Raw genomic sequence first — 20,742 nt, forward strand, 5'->3', positions numbered from 1 at the left:
CTTCCTTCCACCCTATTCACCTTTCCTCAACCCCAGAGGAGTTCTTTTCTGCATGGAGGTGGAAGGTTTATGACCATCAGCCACATGACCAGATGTCCCTCCTTGAAGCCATGGATGCTGGCTCCAGGGACATCACAGTTGACGATTGCCAAGGGTGGATCCGACATACCAGGCGGTTTTATCCCAGGTGCATCGACTTGGATAACATCAGATGTGATGTTGATGAAAACATGTGGCCTAACCCTGAAGATCGCAGAGATTAGATGCAAATTTTTTGCCTTTTTTTTAGCCCCCCTCCCCCCCTTTTTATCTTGGCTTTTTGCTGTTGTTTTTTTGTTCAGAATGCTCTTGTGTGTTTCATGGATATTTTGTTCACTGTAAGCAATAGTGTAAAACTTTCTCTGTCCTATCATACCGTGTTTCTACTGTACCTCCTGTAGTAAACAGTAAAGAAACAAAAACTTGTTTGCTTTTTACTGGAATGCTTTTGAATGTGAACATTACTGTACATGTGGACATACAGTTACCAACCAAGACATTTCTGGTGTCAAAATGGTGGATTGCATGTTTCGCATGCAAATACCTGTAAAACTGAAACATAAAAGTCTATGCAGTTTTTGTAATGTCAATAATAGCCAGTATTTTGAAACCTGGTGTACTTTGATTGACTGCATGTACCTTGTGAAGTGAAAACAAGTGTTATTCTTTGACAGACTAATTTCATTTTGAGTCAGATTCATAGTGTTTTTGTACAGTTAGTGTGTGCAGAGAAAGATGTGTTCTGTTTTGAAATGAAGAGTTAGTATATATTTAACAAAATGTATTTTTGAGAAGGAAATTATCCATTTGGCCAATTGTGTTTTGTAGGTGTGAGTCTGTGTTAAGAGTTTAGAAAAGTATCTGAAGTATGGGTAGGCGCTTGTTAGCGATTGAAAAAAACTGTAATATGTGCTCTCCTAACCAGTTTCACATAAATGAAACTCCTGCAGACAGGTTTGCTTGCCACATTTATTGGTTTACAAATTTTCAGTCTATTGAGGCTTCATCAGGTATAGGGTAAGGCAAACGTAAGGCTATAGGAAGCAACACCTGTAGAGCAGGTATTGCTTCCTGGATGGATGGATCATTTTTAAACTGTTGCAGTTTAAAAATGTTTAAAAAAGTTAGCTTGCACTTCATGTTGCATGAAGTGCAAGCTAACTTTGGGCGATACGTAAACATGTTCCAACAGAAAATCATCAGTTGCACATGCGCAGACTTTTTGATGGGCGGAGCAATGTAATCATGCACGGACTGATTTGCGCGTTTAGAACATAGAAAAAGTCCAAACATGGACGAACTAATTGCCAAATTGCACACTGGAGGAGAAGGCGCAGATAGAAATGGACTGTTACCTCAGCGAGGAGGTTGTAGACGGAGAAGACGATCCACTTGTTTGATGGAAAGTACATGAAAAACGTTGATGTCACACATGGCACAGGCTGTGTACACCAGCCACAAACACACCTTCAGAACACGTCTTCATCACCGCTGCTAATATTGTTAACCACCTGTGCACGCTGCTCAAACCTGATGAAGTAAACATGCTCGTTTGCCTGTCACAGAATTTTGTTTAGGGGGAATATTTGACCTTCTTTTCTTGTTTGTTTCAGTATTAATATAGATACTTTTTGGATTATGTATGTATGTATTTATTTATTTATTTGAGACACGCCGAATCGCACAAAAAACGTAGCTTTACGTCAGAGATTTCTTTTTATGATCGCTGCAAGAGACATTTTGATTTTTTATTTATTTGTTGTTTGGTCGAGTGTGTCATACAAACACTGGAACGACCTGTAAACACGTTAGTGGAAAAAAGAAGCCAGTTTCTGTCACAGCGGGACTGAACAGACTCACGCGCAGGCTCTGAATAGAGAACACAAGAGTCTTTATTTACAGCAACACCAGGTGATCTATTTACAAACTGGGGAAAGACGGGCTCCGGGGATCCGCACACGAACGGGGGACAAGACGCTGGAAGTCCACACACACTCCTAACTCCACACTCCGTCCACGCTCCACGCCTCACGCTCCTCTTCACACTCCACAGAAAACACAAAAGCTCACTCCAAACTTCACTCACTTCACTGTGTTACCTGAACTTCGCTCAGGTAACACAGGGGTTGGTCCAGGGAAGTCTATTCACAGAGACACGGAAGGATCACTACGGGTAGATCGCTAAGAAAACACGAGAGTAAGCTGAGCTGGGTTTACACTGACGAGAGTCGGCAACGGTCCAGCGACGAGAAGCACGGTGCTGCCATCTTATAAAGGGACTGGAACACTGTCGGGTGATGAGCCACAGGTGTGTGATTGCGACCAGGTGCGTGAGCCAAAGGCAGGAGCCCACAGGTGAGCTCCACCCAGGCGGAGGGAAAGAGAGGGAGGGAGAGAGCAGGAACAAAATCTAAACAAACACACATGTAGCCACGATGAGCCAACCAGGTAGACCAGGGGTCGGCAACCTTTCTGATGATGAGCGCATCTAAAATCTCATCAGAGGTCAGTGTGCCATATGGTTGCATTAGCAATACATTTAATAATGCTCTATATTAACAGTTACGCACTATATAGAACCACTTTATAGAATCATATTTGTCCGCAGATGTTGGCAGCTGTCAGCGAATAGTTATCAGCTATTTGGAAACAAAAAAGACTTTTTAACCATAACAACAAATGAACTGTACAACAGAAAATACAAATGCTATTTATGGTCTCCTCACAACAATGATAAGAAAAATAAACTGGGCCAATATGGCATGTTTGTTATCTCTGAGTGGGAGACCATGTGATCTCTCCTCTCCCACTCAGAGACACAGGTCTCCCAGTGTCCAGCATTCAGAGGCTACCTGAGGAGTCGTGTGAGAGACAATCTGCTCACACAGACATGTAGAGCCAAATACTGTCAATAAGGCCACTGCAATGTTCTGAAGACAGTTAAACTTGTCAGATAGTGACGTCCAGCAGGTGAACATGCAGCTCCATGAACACACACAGCTGTGGATTCCAGCTGCATCTGTAGTTCTGCAAACTTTGACACCACAGAGTCGAGGTTTTTATTTCAATCAGCTGCATTTTGATGTCATATTAACTCAGACAGTTAATGCGAGACAAATCCAGCTGCTCATTAAAGCTTCTGGTTTGATCAGAAAAGAAAACATTGGTCCAAACACCTGAAAGTCCCAAAAACACATAGTGAATTCTGTCTCGAGTCTACGGATGTATCCGTGTATCTCCGCGGTGCTGATGCTGCGCTGAGCGGAAAGCTCCTGAAGCTTTTGAAGTGTCGGAATGTAGAAAGCTAACAACGTCCCTCTCACCAGTAGCTAAGTTATTTTAACCCAATTACAAGTTGAATCTGGTAGTTGGGGTTGTTAGCTAAGATACCGTCATTAAGAAGCAGCACAACTAATGTGTCTATGCGAGCTGATTTGCGATGTGCACCGCTGGCGTGGCCATCTATTTTCTAATGCTCCTTCTCAGATTAACTCACTGCGTGTCGGGCGCAGGGCTGGACTGGGACAAAACATCACATAAATATTTAATAACAGCGAGACATTTTAAATGAGAATAAGAAAGTATATCTTTGTGCCCCCCTCTCCCTGTTAATGCCCTACCTGCCCCCCTGGCAAAACTTTGCTTGATCCGCCCCTGCACAGTTACCAGCTGTCAGCTACACAGAAAAGGATCCTGGTGTTATTTGTCTCTCAGAAACAGTTTATAACTTCAACTCTTTCATGTCACCTAAAAGGTAAACCAACTCTACTAACTAACATTATGAATAAAGTTCACTATCAGTAACTTCATAGCACCACCCAGCTGTAGAAACTCCATCATGCTAGCTAGCACGCAGTACGAAAAAGTCAGCACAACGAAAATAAACTCCACCTAAACTTGGTTCATATCTGACCCAGATAGACTGCAGGTCATAACTTCTTACCTGAAGTTCAGTTCACCTGACACTCGGACCGGCGGCCGCCTCGCGTCTCTCCTCCTCCTGCCTCCCCTTTCTCTCATCCACCAGCTGGCCTCTGTGGAAGAGTTTTTTTTACACACCGGCCAGCATCTGGCCAATCCACCACCTCTCATTGTTTATTCCATTACAAAAAAAAATCATCAGCCCATAAAATCGAAAAATCACCATCGGCCCACCGAGCAAATGCCCGGTATCCCGATGGCCAGTCCAGCTGTGGTCGTGCCATTTGTTAACCCTTCGTGTGCCGACTGTGGCACGTGTGCCCAGGGGTGCCGACCCCAGGGTAGACACAGGGACCCTGACAGTTTCTCTTTGTTTCCATTATTGTGGTTTTTATTTATATATAATGCTTTTTTTCTGAACATAGGCTGCTGCTGTTCTTTCTTTCTGTTATGAGTCTGAGTAAATGAATCTCTGCATTTGGGCACACTCTGAGGAGGAGGCTGTTAAAACAGTGCGTTTATTTACTTCTGTTGACTGCTTCTGTTAGCTTCAACCACAAACTTACTCATGGACAAATAAATAAATAAATGGCTCTTGTAAAAACTATCAACGATAGGGCGGCCTATCGTCGATATATTCGCCCAATCACCCAACCTTAGTGCAAGCACATCACAAGATATTGTGAAATATCAATATCTACAGCCTGAATCTCATACATTCTACAAGAGCCTGAGGTTATGGTTAGGTGTGGAATATACGGCTGGAACATTTGTTACCGCGGGAGTGTCATCCTAATCCATTTCATCCACAATCCGGCAGGTAGCATAGGAACGTGGAAGGTCACCTTTCGCGTTCCCATTGAATGCCTCGGGACGTGACAAATTGTCGGTATATTACGTGTCGTGAGTGAGAACGGGCTGAGGTCATGAGCTACCTCCACCAGCTGAGCCAAGGCAGCATGGATGCATGCTTTCATATGTTGCAACAGAATTTGAGACCAGACAATATTTCTTCGGTCATCTAACGGAAGTCTTCTAGCTAATGGAAGCACCTGTCATCTTATTACCTGATATGGGGGACAGGTAACATCTGAAAATAACACTAACTCTATTTTGAGTGATTTCATCAAAATGTACTAATTGGCTTTCATGAATAATAAAATGGGATTACCTGTGAGACAGCTTTACACCTTGACTCTTACTGCTGAGCCGTACTGTTGGAATATATGCAGACTGTATTCTGATGCTATCAAAATAAGAACGGTCTGTTCTGAAAAGCACATCAAGCGTTGGTATGTTTATGCTGTTCTCCATTAAAAGTTAAGGTAAATTCACAACAAAAGCAGATTAAAGGTTATTAAAGGATAAACCGACCTTTATAAATATGGGTCTTTATAAATATAGTAAAAGAACACAAAACTCAAAATACCACAACACAAGAATCTGATTCTGTGGCTTTTCCAAGTAGAGACATGGATGTGAGGTGGTTGTAGCTTAGGAGGTAGAACAGATCATCTATAAATTAGAACAGCGGTCCCCAACCCCCGGGCCTCGGACCGGTACCGGTCCGTGAGTCGTTTGGTACCGGGCCGTGAGAGTTGAGGCTCAGGTGTGAAATGTCTGGTTTTCAGGGTTTTTATCGGTTTTCGGCGTTATTTTGTTATCGTTTTTATCGTTTACTCTGTTTTCCTGGGTCTTTTCACGTGTGCTATGAATAAATCTTCTTTTTTTCAGTACCGGTACTAGTTTTATTTTGTTATATTTATCCGCGAGACCTCACGTGTCCGTGAAAATATTGTCGGGCATAAACTGGTCCGTGGCGCAAAAAAGGTTGGAGACCGCTGAATTAGAACATTGGTGATTTAATCCCTGGCTGCTACAGTCAGCATACCCAATGTCTTTGAGCAAGATCCTATCCCCAAGTTTCTCTCCAGTCCATCCAGAGAGGGATGTTGGAAAGTAAACCCTTAACCATAGAAAAACCTCATGAATGTGTGAAAGAGATATGTTGTATAAAGTGTTTTGAGTGCTCAGAACCAGCCATTTACCATTTACCAGTACTACAGATAAGAAGCTAATGACTCGGCAAATCCCTTTGAGTAAGAACTTTGCACTGGGAGAAAGAGCACCTTTTAACCGGAGCTCTCTGTCAAAACAAGCCTCAGTGAGGGCAGGTATTTGACATTTGAAAAGTTGCAGCATCAAACGAGAAAGCAGAGAGATAAGCACAGAGAGTCTAACCACTAACAGCATAAAGCACACACAAAAGTCTGTACTAGCTGAGGTCTTAATGCATCGATCATCCAGGTAAGGATATCCCAAAACTGGACGTGGTGTTTTCACAAAATGCTTTTCAGTAATGATGGGAAGTCCCCCAGCAGCCGGAGCTTATATCAGAATAACTAAGCTCAAAGTCACCATCACTCAAAAGGAAAGACTGAAGCTCGATTTTTAAAGTAGATGACTATCTCCTGGACACCTAAAGGCTTTGAATCCCATTTTATTTTTGGAAACTGCGAGAAATGCAGGACAGTATGAGGTCTTTAAGACATAACTGACCTGATCATTCAGGACTTGATACTGGATGGAGAAGGATTTTAAATTTAATTTGAGAGTAAGTCAGTAAAGAGAAGCTCATATGGGAGCAATATGAGCTCTCTTTTTAGTTCCTGTTAATATTCTGCCTGCTCTGCTATTAGAAAATGGCAACCAATACTACATTTGTCATGCGCCGCGGCGCGCGTGCACAAAAAGGATCCAGACGCAGACACCGCGCTAACAGAAAAGACACTTTATTGTAATAATGAAAGGCGACCCGGGAAAACTAGGGAGCAAAACAAGAAACTAAAAACCCAGGGAAACAATGACACGAGGAAGCCGGGATCGGGACCATGGGAGGGATAGAACGGGACCGTGGGAGGGAAGTGTGGCAGTCCGTGAGCAGGAAGTCCGTGGGGATAGCGAATAGGCCAGATGATGCACTGTGGGGTGACTAACGGACTGGCGTGGAACATCCGTCAGCGCCGGGTTAAGTAGATCTTCGTGTAGTCACCGTGATGGAGAGCAGGTGCGCCAGTGATGGCCCAGCCCGGGGGTGTGGCTACCCGAGCATCACGCATTCCACAGACACAGGACCACGGACCATGACAACATTATTATTATTAAGGAGTTTCTATTACTGAATGATCCTATTAACGATTGTCATTGGCTTCACTCTGAGAGTCACTACTAAGCAGCATATTAATGATGCTACATTTGTGCACATTAATTGGATACAATGTGGTCAAATGTCTGTGTTTGTTGTATCTCCCCTGTCTGTTGTGATCAGTGCTGGGGTCGTCATGTGTTACACACATTACACAACACTGTTCTTCAAAGTAACGCAGTGTGTTACTTAATTACTACCAGGAGAAAATAATTCATTATGCTACTTGTTATAATAGTGTTGCATTTCTCCATAAGATGACCTGAAACACATTTAAATCCAAGGCTACAGTCCTACACAACAGCCTGTAACGTTGAGTTGTGTTGCGTGGTGGAGCGGAGGCGGCAAAACACCTAGCAGGCTAATCGGAAGAACACACACTCACGCTGGCATCGATAATCCACGGTGGTTCTTTAATACGCCTTCTTCAACAACCATATAAAAGCCCGGCTGAACGGCTGCGGCTCAACAACATAACGCCCAGCGTTCATACAACCCAAGCGTTGCAAATAAAACAAAAAAAGGTCTGGAGAAGAAAACATAAATCTGTCCCTCGTTAAGCACAAGCGTGAAGGCACGTGTCCTCATAATCCCGGAGCGAGAGAGAGAGACCAGTGGCACACACTGATGACACCATCAACCCTCGACTTGGGTGTCTTAAAGGGACACCACACCATAGTGGCTGTTACAAGCCCTGCCCTAATGAGGACACACACATGATTTTTCTCTCAGTATTTAGGTATGAACAAACACAAAGCAAAGATGAAAATCAGAACAAACTTTATCACCACAGTGACTCTAACTTAGAAAGAAGAACAGGTCGAAACAGAGGCTGCAGTCCAACTGCTCACCTGTTTGTCACCTGTTGAAGTTCAGGCTCTGGCTGCTGGGGTAGGGTCAGCATTCGCCCAATCTAACATCACTTGGCTAGCTTAGCATTAGCATGGCGTCTGTGCAGATAGATGCAGCTTGCACTTTACCGTCGCGTTCTCGTCCTTTTATGTAGTAAAATAACGTCCATATCCATGCTGTAGACTGCAACAGACTGAAACCAGCTGATTGTAGCTCGAGTGCATGTCACACTGATAAGCAGACTAACTGTTAACCCGAACTGAACTACTGCGACTCAGCTCTGCAAAACTGAGTCTCATCCCTACTGTTTATACAAGATATTTGGACATTATTAGTGTTTTAGCAGTAATAACTCACTATTTACCACAGACGTCATCATTTTCTTATTGCTGATCAAGCACCTCTGTGCTGTCAGGTGAAAGCAACACCATACAGCAAAAAATAACGAATAATATGTAATTATTATCAAGTTGACCTATTCCTGTTGGTGCCAGGACACCACTCTGGTTTGTTTGGGCCCATCCTGAGCCCTGGTGATATTTCGCAGTACAATAGTTGCTTTGCAGGCTGTAACGCTGCACTGTGACAGGCCAACAACACCATTTATAAGATCATGTTGGCAGTTGTTTTACACTGAAGTAGTTGTTCATCTTGAACAAGTTGTATAATATGCAACAGTCCATGTTTGTGGGCATTTCTGTTCTTCTGAACTCTCCATACAGAGTTTTGTGTAAAAACTGATCATTTCCTACAAACATGACTATGACATCATAACAGATGAGAGTAGCAACTGAGTGCCAGCACGGGGAAAAGCTGAGAGCTGTCACAGCATCATCAGACATGATGCCTCTCACTGGAAGCTAGTTAGGAAAGATTTACATTTCTTAGAAAAGCCTGCTGTTCACATTGGTTATTGATGTTTTTGTGTAGCCACACATGAAACATGGAGGAGCGTTCAGCTCTGCCCACTGCTCGGCTGTTGAATCCCATAAAATATCTCAAACTCATGTCTTGCTATCAAGTACCCTTAGCCTCTCGTCACCATTTAAAGTTTATCACAGGCAACTCTGTATGACACCGGCGCAGCTACTCTGATATGGTTCCACTTCCTCAGGGCTGTCATGACCACAGCAGCGGTGCCAACAACCTGCTTATCAGTATTTTAGCCTCGCGCTTTAAGCACATATCACATGGGTTCAAATGTGTTGAGTGAGTCCCTGGATTGATTACTGGGTGGCCCTATGATTTGCTGCGCTTCATTACCATGCTTTATTTACCAACAGTAATCCCACTGGTTTAAATGGTTTTGGCTTACTTTACTTTCCATTGGCAGTTTTTAATGGCTCCATGCAAAAACACCTCTGGACACACTCGCAGAGAAGAAGCTGTGTGACACAGTGATGAGCAGTGAAACACAGTGATACAGCAGCAAACAGAGCAATCGTGTAGAAATGACAGCATACACGATGCTAGTTGGCTGGTGTGGTTCAAGGTGAGTTGGAAATGTTCCTGGAGAGAAGAAGGAGTCCAGATTGTCAAGTGAGAAGCAACAAAACCATTAGACACGAGATGATGGACCATGCAGACAGCATGCAGGATGTTATGTAAGTCTGTCTAAGCAGTGGAGGCAGTGGGCGGGGTGAGGACAAACAAACACACACATGCCTATCACCATCGATAGCTTGTGCTACACGAGGGATGTTTGCTTGGATCTGAAAAGGAACAGGCTGAAAAATCACACATGTTTTCAGAGCTGTGAGGAATCACTGCAGAAGCAGCAGAGCTATATCTGACAGGGTTTCTCTCAGTTACAGGACAGCTTCCTTCTGTATTCATCTTAATTTTCTAAAAACACCAGAGATCTTTAAAAATCTGGGATTATGATTGGATACATTATTATAGATGTTACATTATTTACTGTAGATAGTGCCATGCAAAAGTATTCGACCTCTTTCTGATTCCTTAGTTTGTTGCATATTTATCACACATGATTCAGATGAAACAAATTTTAATAAGATAACATTGTTGGTTTTTAATAATGATTTCACTGTAAGATTAAACATATCAGATGGACTTTGAATAGGCCACTAAAAAACCTGTTTCTTAAAAACTATTCAGAGGAAGACACTCTGTGTGTGCTGCTGCAGGACATGAGTGAGCAAACTGACATTGTCCTAGAATTCATGGTTCCACTAATTACATCCAGATCCTGAAGCATGAAAGCAACCCCCGACCATCACACCACCACCACCATGTTGGACTGTTGGTGTGATGTTCCTGTTATGAAATGCTGTCTTAGTTTTACATCAGCAGTGATGTCCACAGACTATTTCCTCCAAAAATAATCAAACATCATCGTGAGATGAGCCGGCGTTTCTCCTGGAAATCGCCCGTCGATGCCGTTTCGCTGTCTCTTTCTTATTGTTGAATCACAGGCTTTGACATTAAAGGGGTGTGGCTAAGGAAATTAATAATGATAATGGAGTGGATTTATATAGCGCTTTTCAAGGCACCCAAAGCGCTTTACAATTCCACTATTCAATCACTCTCACATTCACACACTGGTGGAGGCAGCTACAGTTGTAGCCACAGCTGCCCTGGGGCAGACTGACAGAAGCGAGGCTGCCATATCGCACCATCGGCCCCTCTGGCCAACACCAGTAGGCGGTAGGGTAAATTGTCTTGCCCACGGACACAACGACCAGGACAGAGAGCCCGAAAATCGAACCTGCGACCTTCCGGTTACAGATGCGCTTCCCAACCCCCTGAGCCACGGTCGCCCCAAATTAAACCCAGGTCTTAAAAAATGATGTGGTTGATCACATGACTCATGATTTATCAAATTGGGGCTTAGGGCTGTTCGATATAACGATATATATCGGATGACGATATAAAAACGTCTATCGTTTCATTTTACCCTATCGTTTGTTTCGTGGTGTCGCAAAATAAACTGTTTACGGCAATATTTGTTCATGGTTCTGATGTCGCTGTAGTTATTATTAGTTTCTTAAAGTTCTCTCTTTCTCTTATATTTAATATAACCACACTACGATGGACAAGCGCCTGTTTTTATGCGTTGTCGTTAGCAACAACGACAGTAACACCATCGCCTGTCCGCTTGTTTTCCACATAAACCTTTCACAATAAAGCTCAAGATCCTGTTGAGACTTTTCAAAATAAACTGAATCACGTGAAAGAATATGCAGAGAGTTTACGGATGAGAAGCAAAAAAGAGCCACCAGGTGCTAAAAAATAAACCTTAGACTCAAACGTTAGAACAGGCTTCTCCCCGCAACACGCCATGTAAGAAATACTCACGCAGCAGTTACAACTTATGTCTAAAATGTGTCGTTTCATGCATCGGTATGATAGATACACGAGATCCAGATACACGACGCCCAGCTGGAAACACTTCAGCTGCCCGAGATTCACAGAATTTACAGAAAATGTTACATTTTTGTGATTTATATCGTTATCGGACGATAGATGTTTTACAGCGGGATATGAGATTTTGGTCATATCGCACAGCCCTATTGGGGCAATTACTTTTTTTAATACACAGGACCAGGTGGGTTTTTTAAATCATCATTTAAAAACTGCATTTTAAATTTGTCTAATATTAAATTTGTTTGATGATCTGAAACATGGAAGTTTGAGAAATGTGCAAAAAAGTGAAAATGCTTTTCATTGTATTGTCTAGTATCATTTCTGAAGCACTGCCTTTTGTTATGTGAATAGTGTAGTAAGAGAACAGGACAGAACAGTGAATAAGAGAAAACATCTCTCACAGCTTCAGGTTGCTTATTGTGTCTGATAAAACATTTAGTTGATTCATCGAGCTGTCAGTTAATCCCTGTGCATGAGCAGATCGTGCTGCTTTTGGTAATAATGCCATTTATTGCGTGTACTGAGAGGCTGCTGTGGAGGAGGAGATTAAAAGAGCCACAACACTGACCGAGTTCAGACTGCTGAAGCTGAAATGGGCTGAAACGTGAAACTTGGATAGTTGTTAATGTACAGACTGTGAATACTAGTGTGACAGTGCAGGTATATACTTGTACTTACATTTGCTGGCAGTGGCTAATTTAGCCCATTACGATTGTTGCATTCACTGAAATCTGCTGTAGAGGAGGACTATGAGTGCATGTACAAACTGATATGTCAGATAAATGCAGGCTTGTGAAGGGCACGTCAGTGTAGGGCTCATTGGTTTCATCAACTGAAACTCGCTGGCTTTCATACAGAACACAAACCATATATAGTCTACACCGAGCTATGAATGATGGTTAGCTGTCAGCCAAATCCAGTGACGATGAGCTAAAGTCAAGACTTATTTCAGCTGTCATTAAGCACACTGTAGACACCGTCTAATTAAAGAGTAAGGAAAGCTGCTTTACCTTCCATGTCACTGATGCTTCGCAGCAGCTCGTCAGTGTCCAGGGGTTTGTCATCAGTTAACACATAGCTTTCAATGTTATAGTTACTCATCAGATGGTATACTCCTTCTAACGTGAAGTAGCAGTTCCGCTGCTCCCGGTCGTCCTCGAAGACCAGCAGAGCGCTCCTCCAGGAGAAGTGTTCAAACATCGCCGTGAAAGTCTCTGCCATTTTCACGTATGGCGGGGCGATGCGAGTCAGGTGGGAGTATTCTTTGTTCTTGTTCGCGAAACCTGTGGCCAGGGCACCTGCCGAGATCACCGGGATGTTCCAGTGGGACGCCAGCCTTACCACTGCCGCAGCCTCGTACTCGCACACAGGACCCAGGATCAGGTCGGGCTTCTGTCCGCAAGACCTGTCCGCCAATGTGAAGAAAGCATCATAGAGGCAGTCGGAGTTTTCAAACTGGATGTTGAAGTTGAACCCGGAGTACTGACCCCCGTCTGCCTTCAGCCTCTTTTGTGCGTAACGGATCGCCGGTGCGACTCGTTCATATGAAAAAAGATAAGAATTATTTTGTGGCAAAAATACCAAAACATCTAAGTCCTCGGTCATGGTGTTTGTCATAACTGGGCTCAGGGCTACCAAGAAATAGACACATAGTGTTCTCAAATGTGGCATGGTAGCACTTCCTCTTCAAGACAGACAGCCAAAGACTTTTAGAGAAATATTCTTCCAATGTTCCTTCCCTCAAGTTGGCTCTCGGCAGCGCACATAGAGCTGCAAACAGAAAGCCCTCTGTCGTTAGTAAATGCCTTAATAGTAAATAACTGTATTTGTCTTTTGGAGAAGCCAATCTACCAGAATGGGTGTGTTTTATTCTGCATTTAGAGTCGCTTCCCAAGCTCCTGAACCTGTTCAAACTATTTTCTCAACAGTTGATCGTGCCAGGCTCGGAAATTCTTCCAGCTCAGTCAACAGCCATCATACACGCTGGCTCCGGCCTGGAGTTTAGAAGCGTCTTTTCAGGATTATTCATGCGTCATCGGAGCGCTGCCCACCTCCTTCTTAAAGCTACACCGCTCCCGAGCGCACAATGAGCCACTTCAACGTAGCGTGACTTAATGCGCTCCAGTTAATGCAGATGACGCTCTTTACTTTTTGTTGATCGAGCTCTAACCATCTGTAACACAGCTATAGATCATTTATTTAGACAGGGTTTAATTAACAACAACACAAGCCATCAAACTGCAGGTGTGCATGGACTCTGCAGTGACCAAGATCTCTGTATAGACATTTTCAGCATTAGTAGCAAATAAGTCGAAAGACTGGTGGAAAAATGTGACCAAAAATTAAAATTGTGATGTTGATGGTATACAAACGATTTAAATGAAGCCCTAAGTTCTTTATTTTTTTAAACCTTGGGAGTGAACTGGCAAAGAAATCATTTTAATCTCAGCAATGCATGCTGACACTGCCGACAAGCCTCTGGCAAAAACACCGTAAACAACAGTATAAACGACATATTACAAGTCATGTCTGTGAGAAACAGGAAGAAACCCAGCAAAGATCTGAGAGATGCATCCGACCCTCCAGTGGATCCATCTAACGTCACCGAGGCCTCATCAGAAATGGTCCCAGTCAAAGTGTGGTTGTCAAGAAGCCATTCTTAATGATACAGGGAGGAAAGGCTGAGGTGTGCCAAATTACTCCAGAGCAAGAAAAAACAAGATAAGGACAAACATAAAGCAGAGATGTGTTTCTGTCAGAGGGGTTAATGTGTGGAAGAGTTATGACAGTGATTTCAAAAGATCTAGTTCATTTTCCTTGTTTAAAAACATGTTTAAAAATAGAGCCATAATAATACTGAAACTCTTTTTTGTTTTGCTTTGATTATTGTTATGAAATGTGATTTATTATCTAAGGTGGAAGGTTTTTGTTTTGATTTTTGTTTGTTTTACTCTTTTGCTTCGAGCCCTGTGTATATGAGCTGCACGCTAAATGAGCTTTTGTTAAAAGGCTTGGCGTAATAAGCATCTTTTGATTAGCCTTGCCTCGTGCTTTCTTGCTTTGTGGTAGATCTTAATTCTGTATTCATTGATCTATTTGAATGCTAATCAAATAAAAACACATTTTAAAAAATCACTGGAAGGCCGCATGGAGTGATGAATCCAGATTAGCCTTTTTGGATCCAAATCGCCATCAGTATGTTCAGAGGAGCTCAGGATGGAGCTACCACAGTGAGGGTCTACAGTCATCTGTGGAAAACAGTGGAGGCTCAGTCGTGGTTTGGGGCTGGGTTTCAAAGCCTCTGATTGGACAGTGATCCCAAAGATGCTATCAATGCAGTAACAGCATATCAAGGTAGAAAACACACAACAGAACATTATCAGTAATAGACTGGCCTGGTCCAGATCTCAAAATCATTGAATCAGTGTGCGATCATCTTGACAGAAAAGCTTTGAACGTCCTTCAAGAAGCCTCGAAAACTATTCCTGGAGACGACTTGGAGAAATTACAAGAAAGCTGCCAGAGAGAGTTCAGTCTGTGTTGAAGAATGACTGCAGCCATCCCCACAATGATTTGCCATTTTCCATTGTAGTGGTGAAGCCGTATGAAACAGATAAATTGTAAATAAAATAGTAGACAGGTAGAACAAGTGTGTGCACAGTGATGGAGTTCACGGCCTGTAGTAACAGCAGAGAGATCCAAGCGAACAGAGTGAGCGACTCCTGTGAATGAATAAACAAAGCAAACCAAAAAGCTTCAGCTTATAACCTCTGCACTTATCATGGCTCATTAACGTGTCACTAATGACCCGCCCGCTGACGCTGTCTAAAGACACCTTTTGTTTGCTGGCATTCAGACTGCAGTCTGCTGACGTTAGTGCTGATGCTTTCCACAGATTTTGCAACATTTAAAATCATTACATGGAAAATGATGTGAAAAGCATTATACAGAATGTAAAGAATAATTCTGCACATCTTTATTTATTGTACAAATTATACCAATTAGACCACTGCCTAGAAAAATTATGAAATTATGGTCATTAGGCTCAGCTCAGCACACATGCAATCTCATCTTTTACGTCTGGATTCATGTTTATTTTGAGAAGGCAGTCTGAGCAGACATCCTGCTGAACCTGCAGGCTCAGCTGTGCCTCTGCTCTTTTTGTTGTTGATCATTTCTGACATCAGAAATATACAGATGCAGTACTGAGTGCTGTGTGCATTGTGCAAGAAAACGGCCAATTAGATTTCCACGGCTGTGCGTTGATAAGCATGACTGCACTGACTCAGAGCACTGATTCAAGAATATCCAACACCTTCAGGATGAACATGAAAATCAGTTGTGGCCAAGTCCTAATTGCTCACGTGATGTTCCTGAAATGATTTCATGTGATAAACATTCTAATTGTTTTATATGTTTTATGTTATATTTACTATTAGTTAAAGGCATCAAAATACAGTATATAGATGACATTTTGCCAGTGATCCATTGCACAGTTACACAGCCTGACCTCAGCGGTCTGCTTCATTAGTCTGGCCATAAATGTCTTTAAGATAAATAGATTAAAACAACTAAAGCTTGCTTTCCCGTGTTTTTCACATGCTGTCATAGCACTGATGTACTGAAGCAACAGTATCTCACACACAGAAGTGTGTGATTTTACTCCCCTCTGCTGGTCTTACACCTGGACACTGAAAATGCAGCCAATTTAAAAAGAAGTGATTTACTGTAACATTTAAATTCAGTGTTCAGAGATGCACTGCTTCACACTGTTGCCTCACAGAAGGCCTTTAGTTCAAGCCAGTTGGTTTTTCTGTGTGGAGTTTCATATGTACTCGATGTGCCTGCATTGGTGGTGGGTGTACTTTGGCAGAGAGAGAACTCCAAGGATCAGACAATCCCACTTCACAATGACGGGTTGGAGGAATTCCTTTTTAACTGGGAGAGAGTAGACAAAAGTAGACACGACGTGCAGCACTGGCATATAAAGGCAATGGTACTGAAATGAGGTTAGTGGGGGAAAAATGCTCAGTGCATCATGGGAAGTCTCCCACAGCCTGAGCCTCAGCCTGTGCTCTGAGACCAAACTGCTGGGATATACACCTACAGGGGGAAATAGTACCATCACAGTGGCTACGTCCACACTGGCCTGGATACATACGAAAACGGCATTTTCGTCTGAAAGCGCTCCGCGTCCACACTAGTGTTTTCAGTTGTTTTCACAGAGTTGTGCGTCCACATTGAAACGGCCAGAAAACACTTATGTTCCAGTCTTACGCATGCATGAAACGCAAGAAGATTCGACCGGCCTCATTTCTGTCTGCCGCTTATTTACTTTCCTGAGTTTTTTAAATGGACTCACAATGAGGTGGAGTTGTTGCTGCGAGTAACACAAAAGTACAAAGTTGCAAAAGCGAGTGAGAAAAGCTCACTGGAGCAGACTGATATTAATCTTTAATAGGGCTGTCAGACAAAACAACTGCTGTATAATGCCCTCCGCTATCTTTGTTTAATTGGTCACATGACTGCATCACATGACTAACATGCGTTTCCGTCTGTCTCTGTTTTCACCGTCCACACTGCAACGCGAAAGCACCGTCTTCAAATGTATTTGTTTTCGAGAGCGTTTTCCAAACGCTGCGTTTTCGGGGAAAACACCGTCTCAGTGTGGACGGGAGGCCAAATCGGAGAGAAAACGATGTGTTTTCAAACAAAAATGTATTAGTGTGGACGCAGCCTGTATCTGAATCAGCATGCTTTATTAATCCCTGGGAAAGTACGTGGTTACAGTTGCTCCAGACAGTAACTGTAACAGACTGAACATTAAATAATACAATATATTACATAGTTACAAAATATAAGAAATAGCTCTAATACATACAAATAGTTCAATTATAAATATCAAGAATATTACAGAGATATATAAGAATGGCATTTCGATGAAATAACTTCCTGTGTCGCCAAAAGTTGATTCGGTTCACCTGGACGTAGCGTTTTGTGGGAGAAACGTTTCGTCATCATCAGGTGACGTCTTCAGTCTCAGCTGACTGCAGGTTTCAATCTTATAAACAGGACATTTGCATTTGACTGAAACCAGCCGTGAAGGAACAATGGGCTGGGAGGGCAGTTCCTTCATCATAATTACGCAAATTCTCATGACCACTGATCAACAACCACTGATCAATGGTCATGAGTCCCATTCACAGAGAGTTGGGGAATGGCTGCAATCACAGCATTGTAAGATGGTGACAGATGGACCCTTAGGCCCCTCCTCCATTCAGAGACGGTCTTTCCCTTTTCACGTAAATGGCCTCCTTGACTCCGCGCTCAAACCAGCATTCCTCCCTGTCCAGGATGTGTACATGTGGTCTTCCTGTCAGGTAATTAACAATCCAGGACACGGGAGAAGCATCCACCTGCATCGCTGTTAACTCATCACCCAGGAGGATCGGCCTGATGGTGTTAAAAGCACTGGAAAAGTCAAAAAACACGACCCTCACAGTGCTCGCCGGCTGGTCCAGGTGGGTGTAGGCACGATTGAGCAATAGATGATGGCGTCCTCAGCTCTGAGGTGGGGCGGGTAAGCGAATTGAAGGGGATCCTGATGTGGTCTGCCAATGGGTCAGAGCTGGTCCAGGATGAGTCTTTCCAGGGTCTTCATGATGTGGGAGGTCAGGGGCACAGGTCTGTAATCCTGGGGGCCACCGGGACGTGGCGTCTTCGGTACAGGGACGAGGCATGATGTCATTGGGACCCCCTGCAGACTCAGACTCAGCATAAACAGTTTATCCACTGGATCAGCTGCTGGAAGAAAAAAGAAGAAACACACAAAAAGAGAACAACACAGCAGGGAGACCACAGCAACAACCGAGATAAGTATAAGTATCAGTAACTAATAAAGTGTGATAAGTAAGGTGTGAAGACCTCTCAGCCCACTCATATGTGTTGTTGCTGTGTGCTGTTTTAAAGTGTGTTTAAAACACAGCAGGGCATGGTGCCTCCCCTGCACCCCAAGGCCCTGCTGTAACCATATCATTGTTCTGTAGTATGTCAGGGTTGTTCCAGATAGGCGTTTGCATGAAGACTCCGTCATTGTTACAAACTCCCACCATGCTGTCAGAGAAGAGCTGATGTTGATGCTTTTAAAGCATCATGTCGTTTGATGTTTGAGCTGATAAATGGTCTGAAATCTCTGGATTAGTGCAAAGTTTTACATCTGCCCAGGGCTCATCTAAGAGGGTGTGTTTAAACCATCCTGAGATGAAGCCTGCGGGCTAAGAAGTGTTGTTGAAAGTTAGGCAGATCTAGTCCTTTGTCCTTGGTCCTTTGGGTAGAGATTTCCATGTGGCCAGATCGTCTTTTTCTTTCTCTAAAAGTGGGATGTGGTTTAATTTAGTTAAATCTGCAAGCTTAGGAGAGACATTAAATAATTAATATTTAATATTTCCAGATTGCAGTGGGGTAGAAGAAGAATTATGGAAGGAGAAATTAATCAGAAGAACTGCAGATTTTAACCAGTTTATTGAATAATCTGAAACTCTTGAAAAACAATTTATTAATACAATTACCTCAGAGAGATTGGTTTGTGAGTTTTGGAGAAAAAGCAACTGACTTTATGTTCTACATTCTTGCATCTGATGCCCTTCATTACTGCAGCCTGTCTAACTGCTGCTGCTAGTGGTTGGATAAAAACTGCAAACAGTGAAGGGGAGAGTGGGCATCCCTGCCTGGAGCCCCTCAGGAGACAGAAGCTGGAGGATGTTTGGTCGTTTGTTCTGACACAAGCTGTTGTTATATTTTTAACCAATTAATGAAAGAGGATCCAAAACCAAATTTGTGTAAAGTTGCAAATACAAATTTTCAGTTAACTCTGTCAAACGCTTTTTCTGCATCTAGAGACAATATTGTGGTTTTTACTGCATGAGTAGTCTATTAAATTAAGTAATCTACGTCTGTTTTTTGATGAGTGTCTGCCTTTTATGAAACCAGTTTCATCAGGAGGTATCTTCTTTAATCTCTTTGAGAGAACTTTGCAGATTATTTTGAGGTCTACATTAATAAGGGATATTGGACGATAGCTTGAGGGATATACAGTGTGTTGCTTATTCTTTCAGGGTCATATATTGTGTTCCCAGATAAATCTTTAACAGCACATATACTTGTTTTTTCTTTCTTTATTTTTAGCTGGTTAGCCAGAAATCGACCGGATTTATTACCATGTTCAAAATTCTGCAAGTGAAGTCTTTGTACTAAGAACTGTTTTTTTTATTAATGATTTCATTTAATTCTAGTTTTGTTTTGCGTGTTTTGTTCAGTATTTCCTGATCTTGACACATAGGCTTCTTGTAAATATTTGATGGTTTTTCTAGTAGGGCTGGGTATCGTCACTGACTTCTAGAATCGATTCGATTCCGATTCACAAGGTCCCGAATCGATTTGATCCACGATTCGATTAGATTCGGGGAAATTTTGCCTCAGACAGTCAGAAATATTATAATTCAGATCATGCATCAGTACATTTCCATATTTATATATCTATAAAAAGGAAGCTGACACTTTCCAGACTTTATCAAAGGTGTGAGCATCACAGCAGAGGCCTTTGTGTCAAAGTAGCTGAGGATAAAACACAGAAAAACATGAAGGTGACTTTCCTGGCCTGGAAAGAAACGAAAGAAAACCATTAATCAACATCTGAACATTACCTGATGTTGCTGAGGTGAAGAAGAGCAGAGTTACAGAGGTTTTAGAGACACAGCTGAGAGTTTTGCAATTTTGCATAATTTTAAAAACTTTAAATTTGTTCAGTATTGAACAGCAGAAATGAGGCTTTCTTTTCGGACGTAAGTAAAAGGAAAAAAAAACAGCGTCCGACAGCCTGTAAACAACGGTAGACTTGTGCGTAACAAGCAAGCGAATAATGCAGAAAACAGATTTTTAAGAAACTGTTCTTGAAGTACAGAGAGAGAGAGAGAGAGAGAGAGAGAGCTGTGCACAAAGTGTGATTTTATCCTGGTGGAAGCAAAACAGCAAAAGTCAGAGTGAATTCATGACGATGTTTATCTGTAGTTTGGATCTTCTTTTGCTGCTGGTTCAGTCAATACCGTTTGGAGAGAAATAAAACCTGCAGCTTCTGAATCAGCGCAAAAAGGGTGTAAACACAAAGCTCGACCCGCCGAAACACCGGAATCAGCGAGCTGTCGCCTTTCAGCCCCGACCGTGTCCGTGCCGTCGGGTGAGAAGGGCGACATCTCACTGATTCTGATCCGTCGGCGCTTTGTGTTTACGTCTTTGTGCAGAATCCGTGTTCCTGCTCTCGTTTACTGTTTTAGCTGTTTGGT

At 42.7% G+C, this 20,742-nt stretch overlaps 1 protein-coding gene across 1 annotated transcript in view; it reads right to left on the reverse strand.

Annotated features, from left to right (window-relative positions):
• Nucleotides 1-13,397, reverse strand: part of npr3 (natriuretic peptide receptor 3) — a 30,431-nt gene extending 17,034 nt beyond the window's left edge. The window contains exons 1-2 of the mRNA XM_085474289.1: nt 13,256-13,397; nt 12,415-13,174 (exon numbers count right to left, since the gene is read on the reverse strand). Of these exons, the coding sequence (XP_085330415.1) occupies nt 12,415-13,075 (661 nt within the window). The 5' untranslated portion in view covers nt 13,076-13,174; nt 13,256-13,397. The remainder of the gene's footprint in view (nt 1-12,414; nt 13,175-13,255) is intronic.
• Nucleotides 13,398-20,742: the final 7,345 nt, after the last annotated feature.

Source organism: Copadichromis virginalis, linkage group LG12 (assembly GCF_057382275.1).
Source record: "Copadichromis virginalis isolate Kocher_CV1m ecotype Utaka linkage group LG12, C_Virginalis_male_GT1.1, whole genome shotgun sequence".
NCBI classification, from domain to species: Eukaryota; Metazoa; Chordata; class Actinopteri; order Cichliformes; family Cichlidae; genus Copadichromis; species Copadichromis virginalis.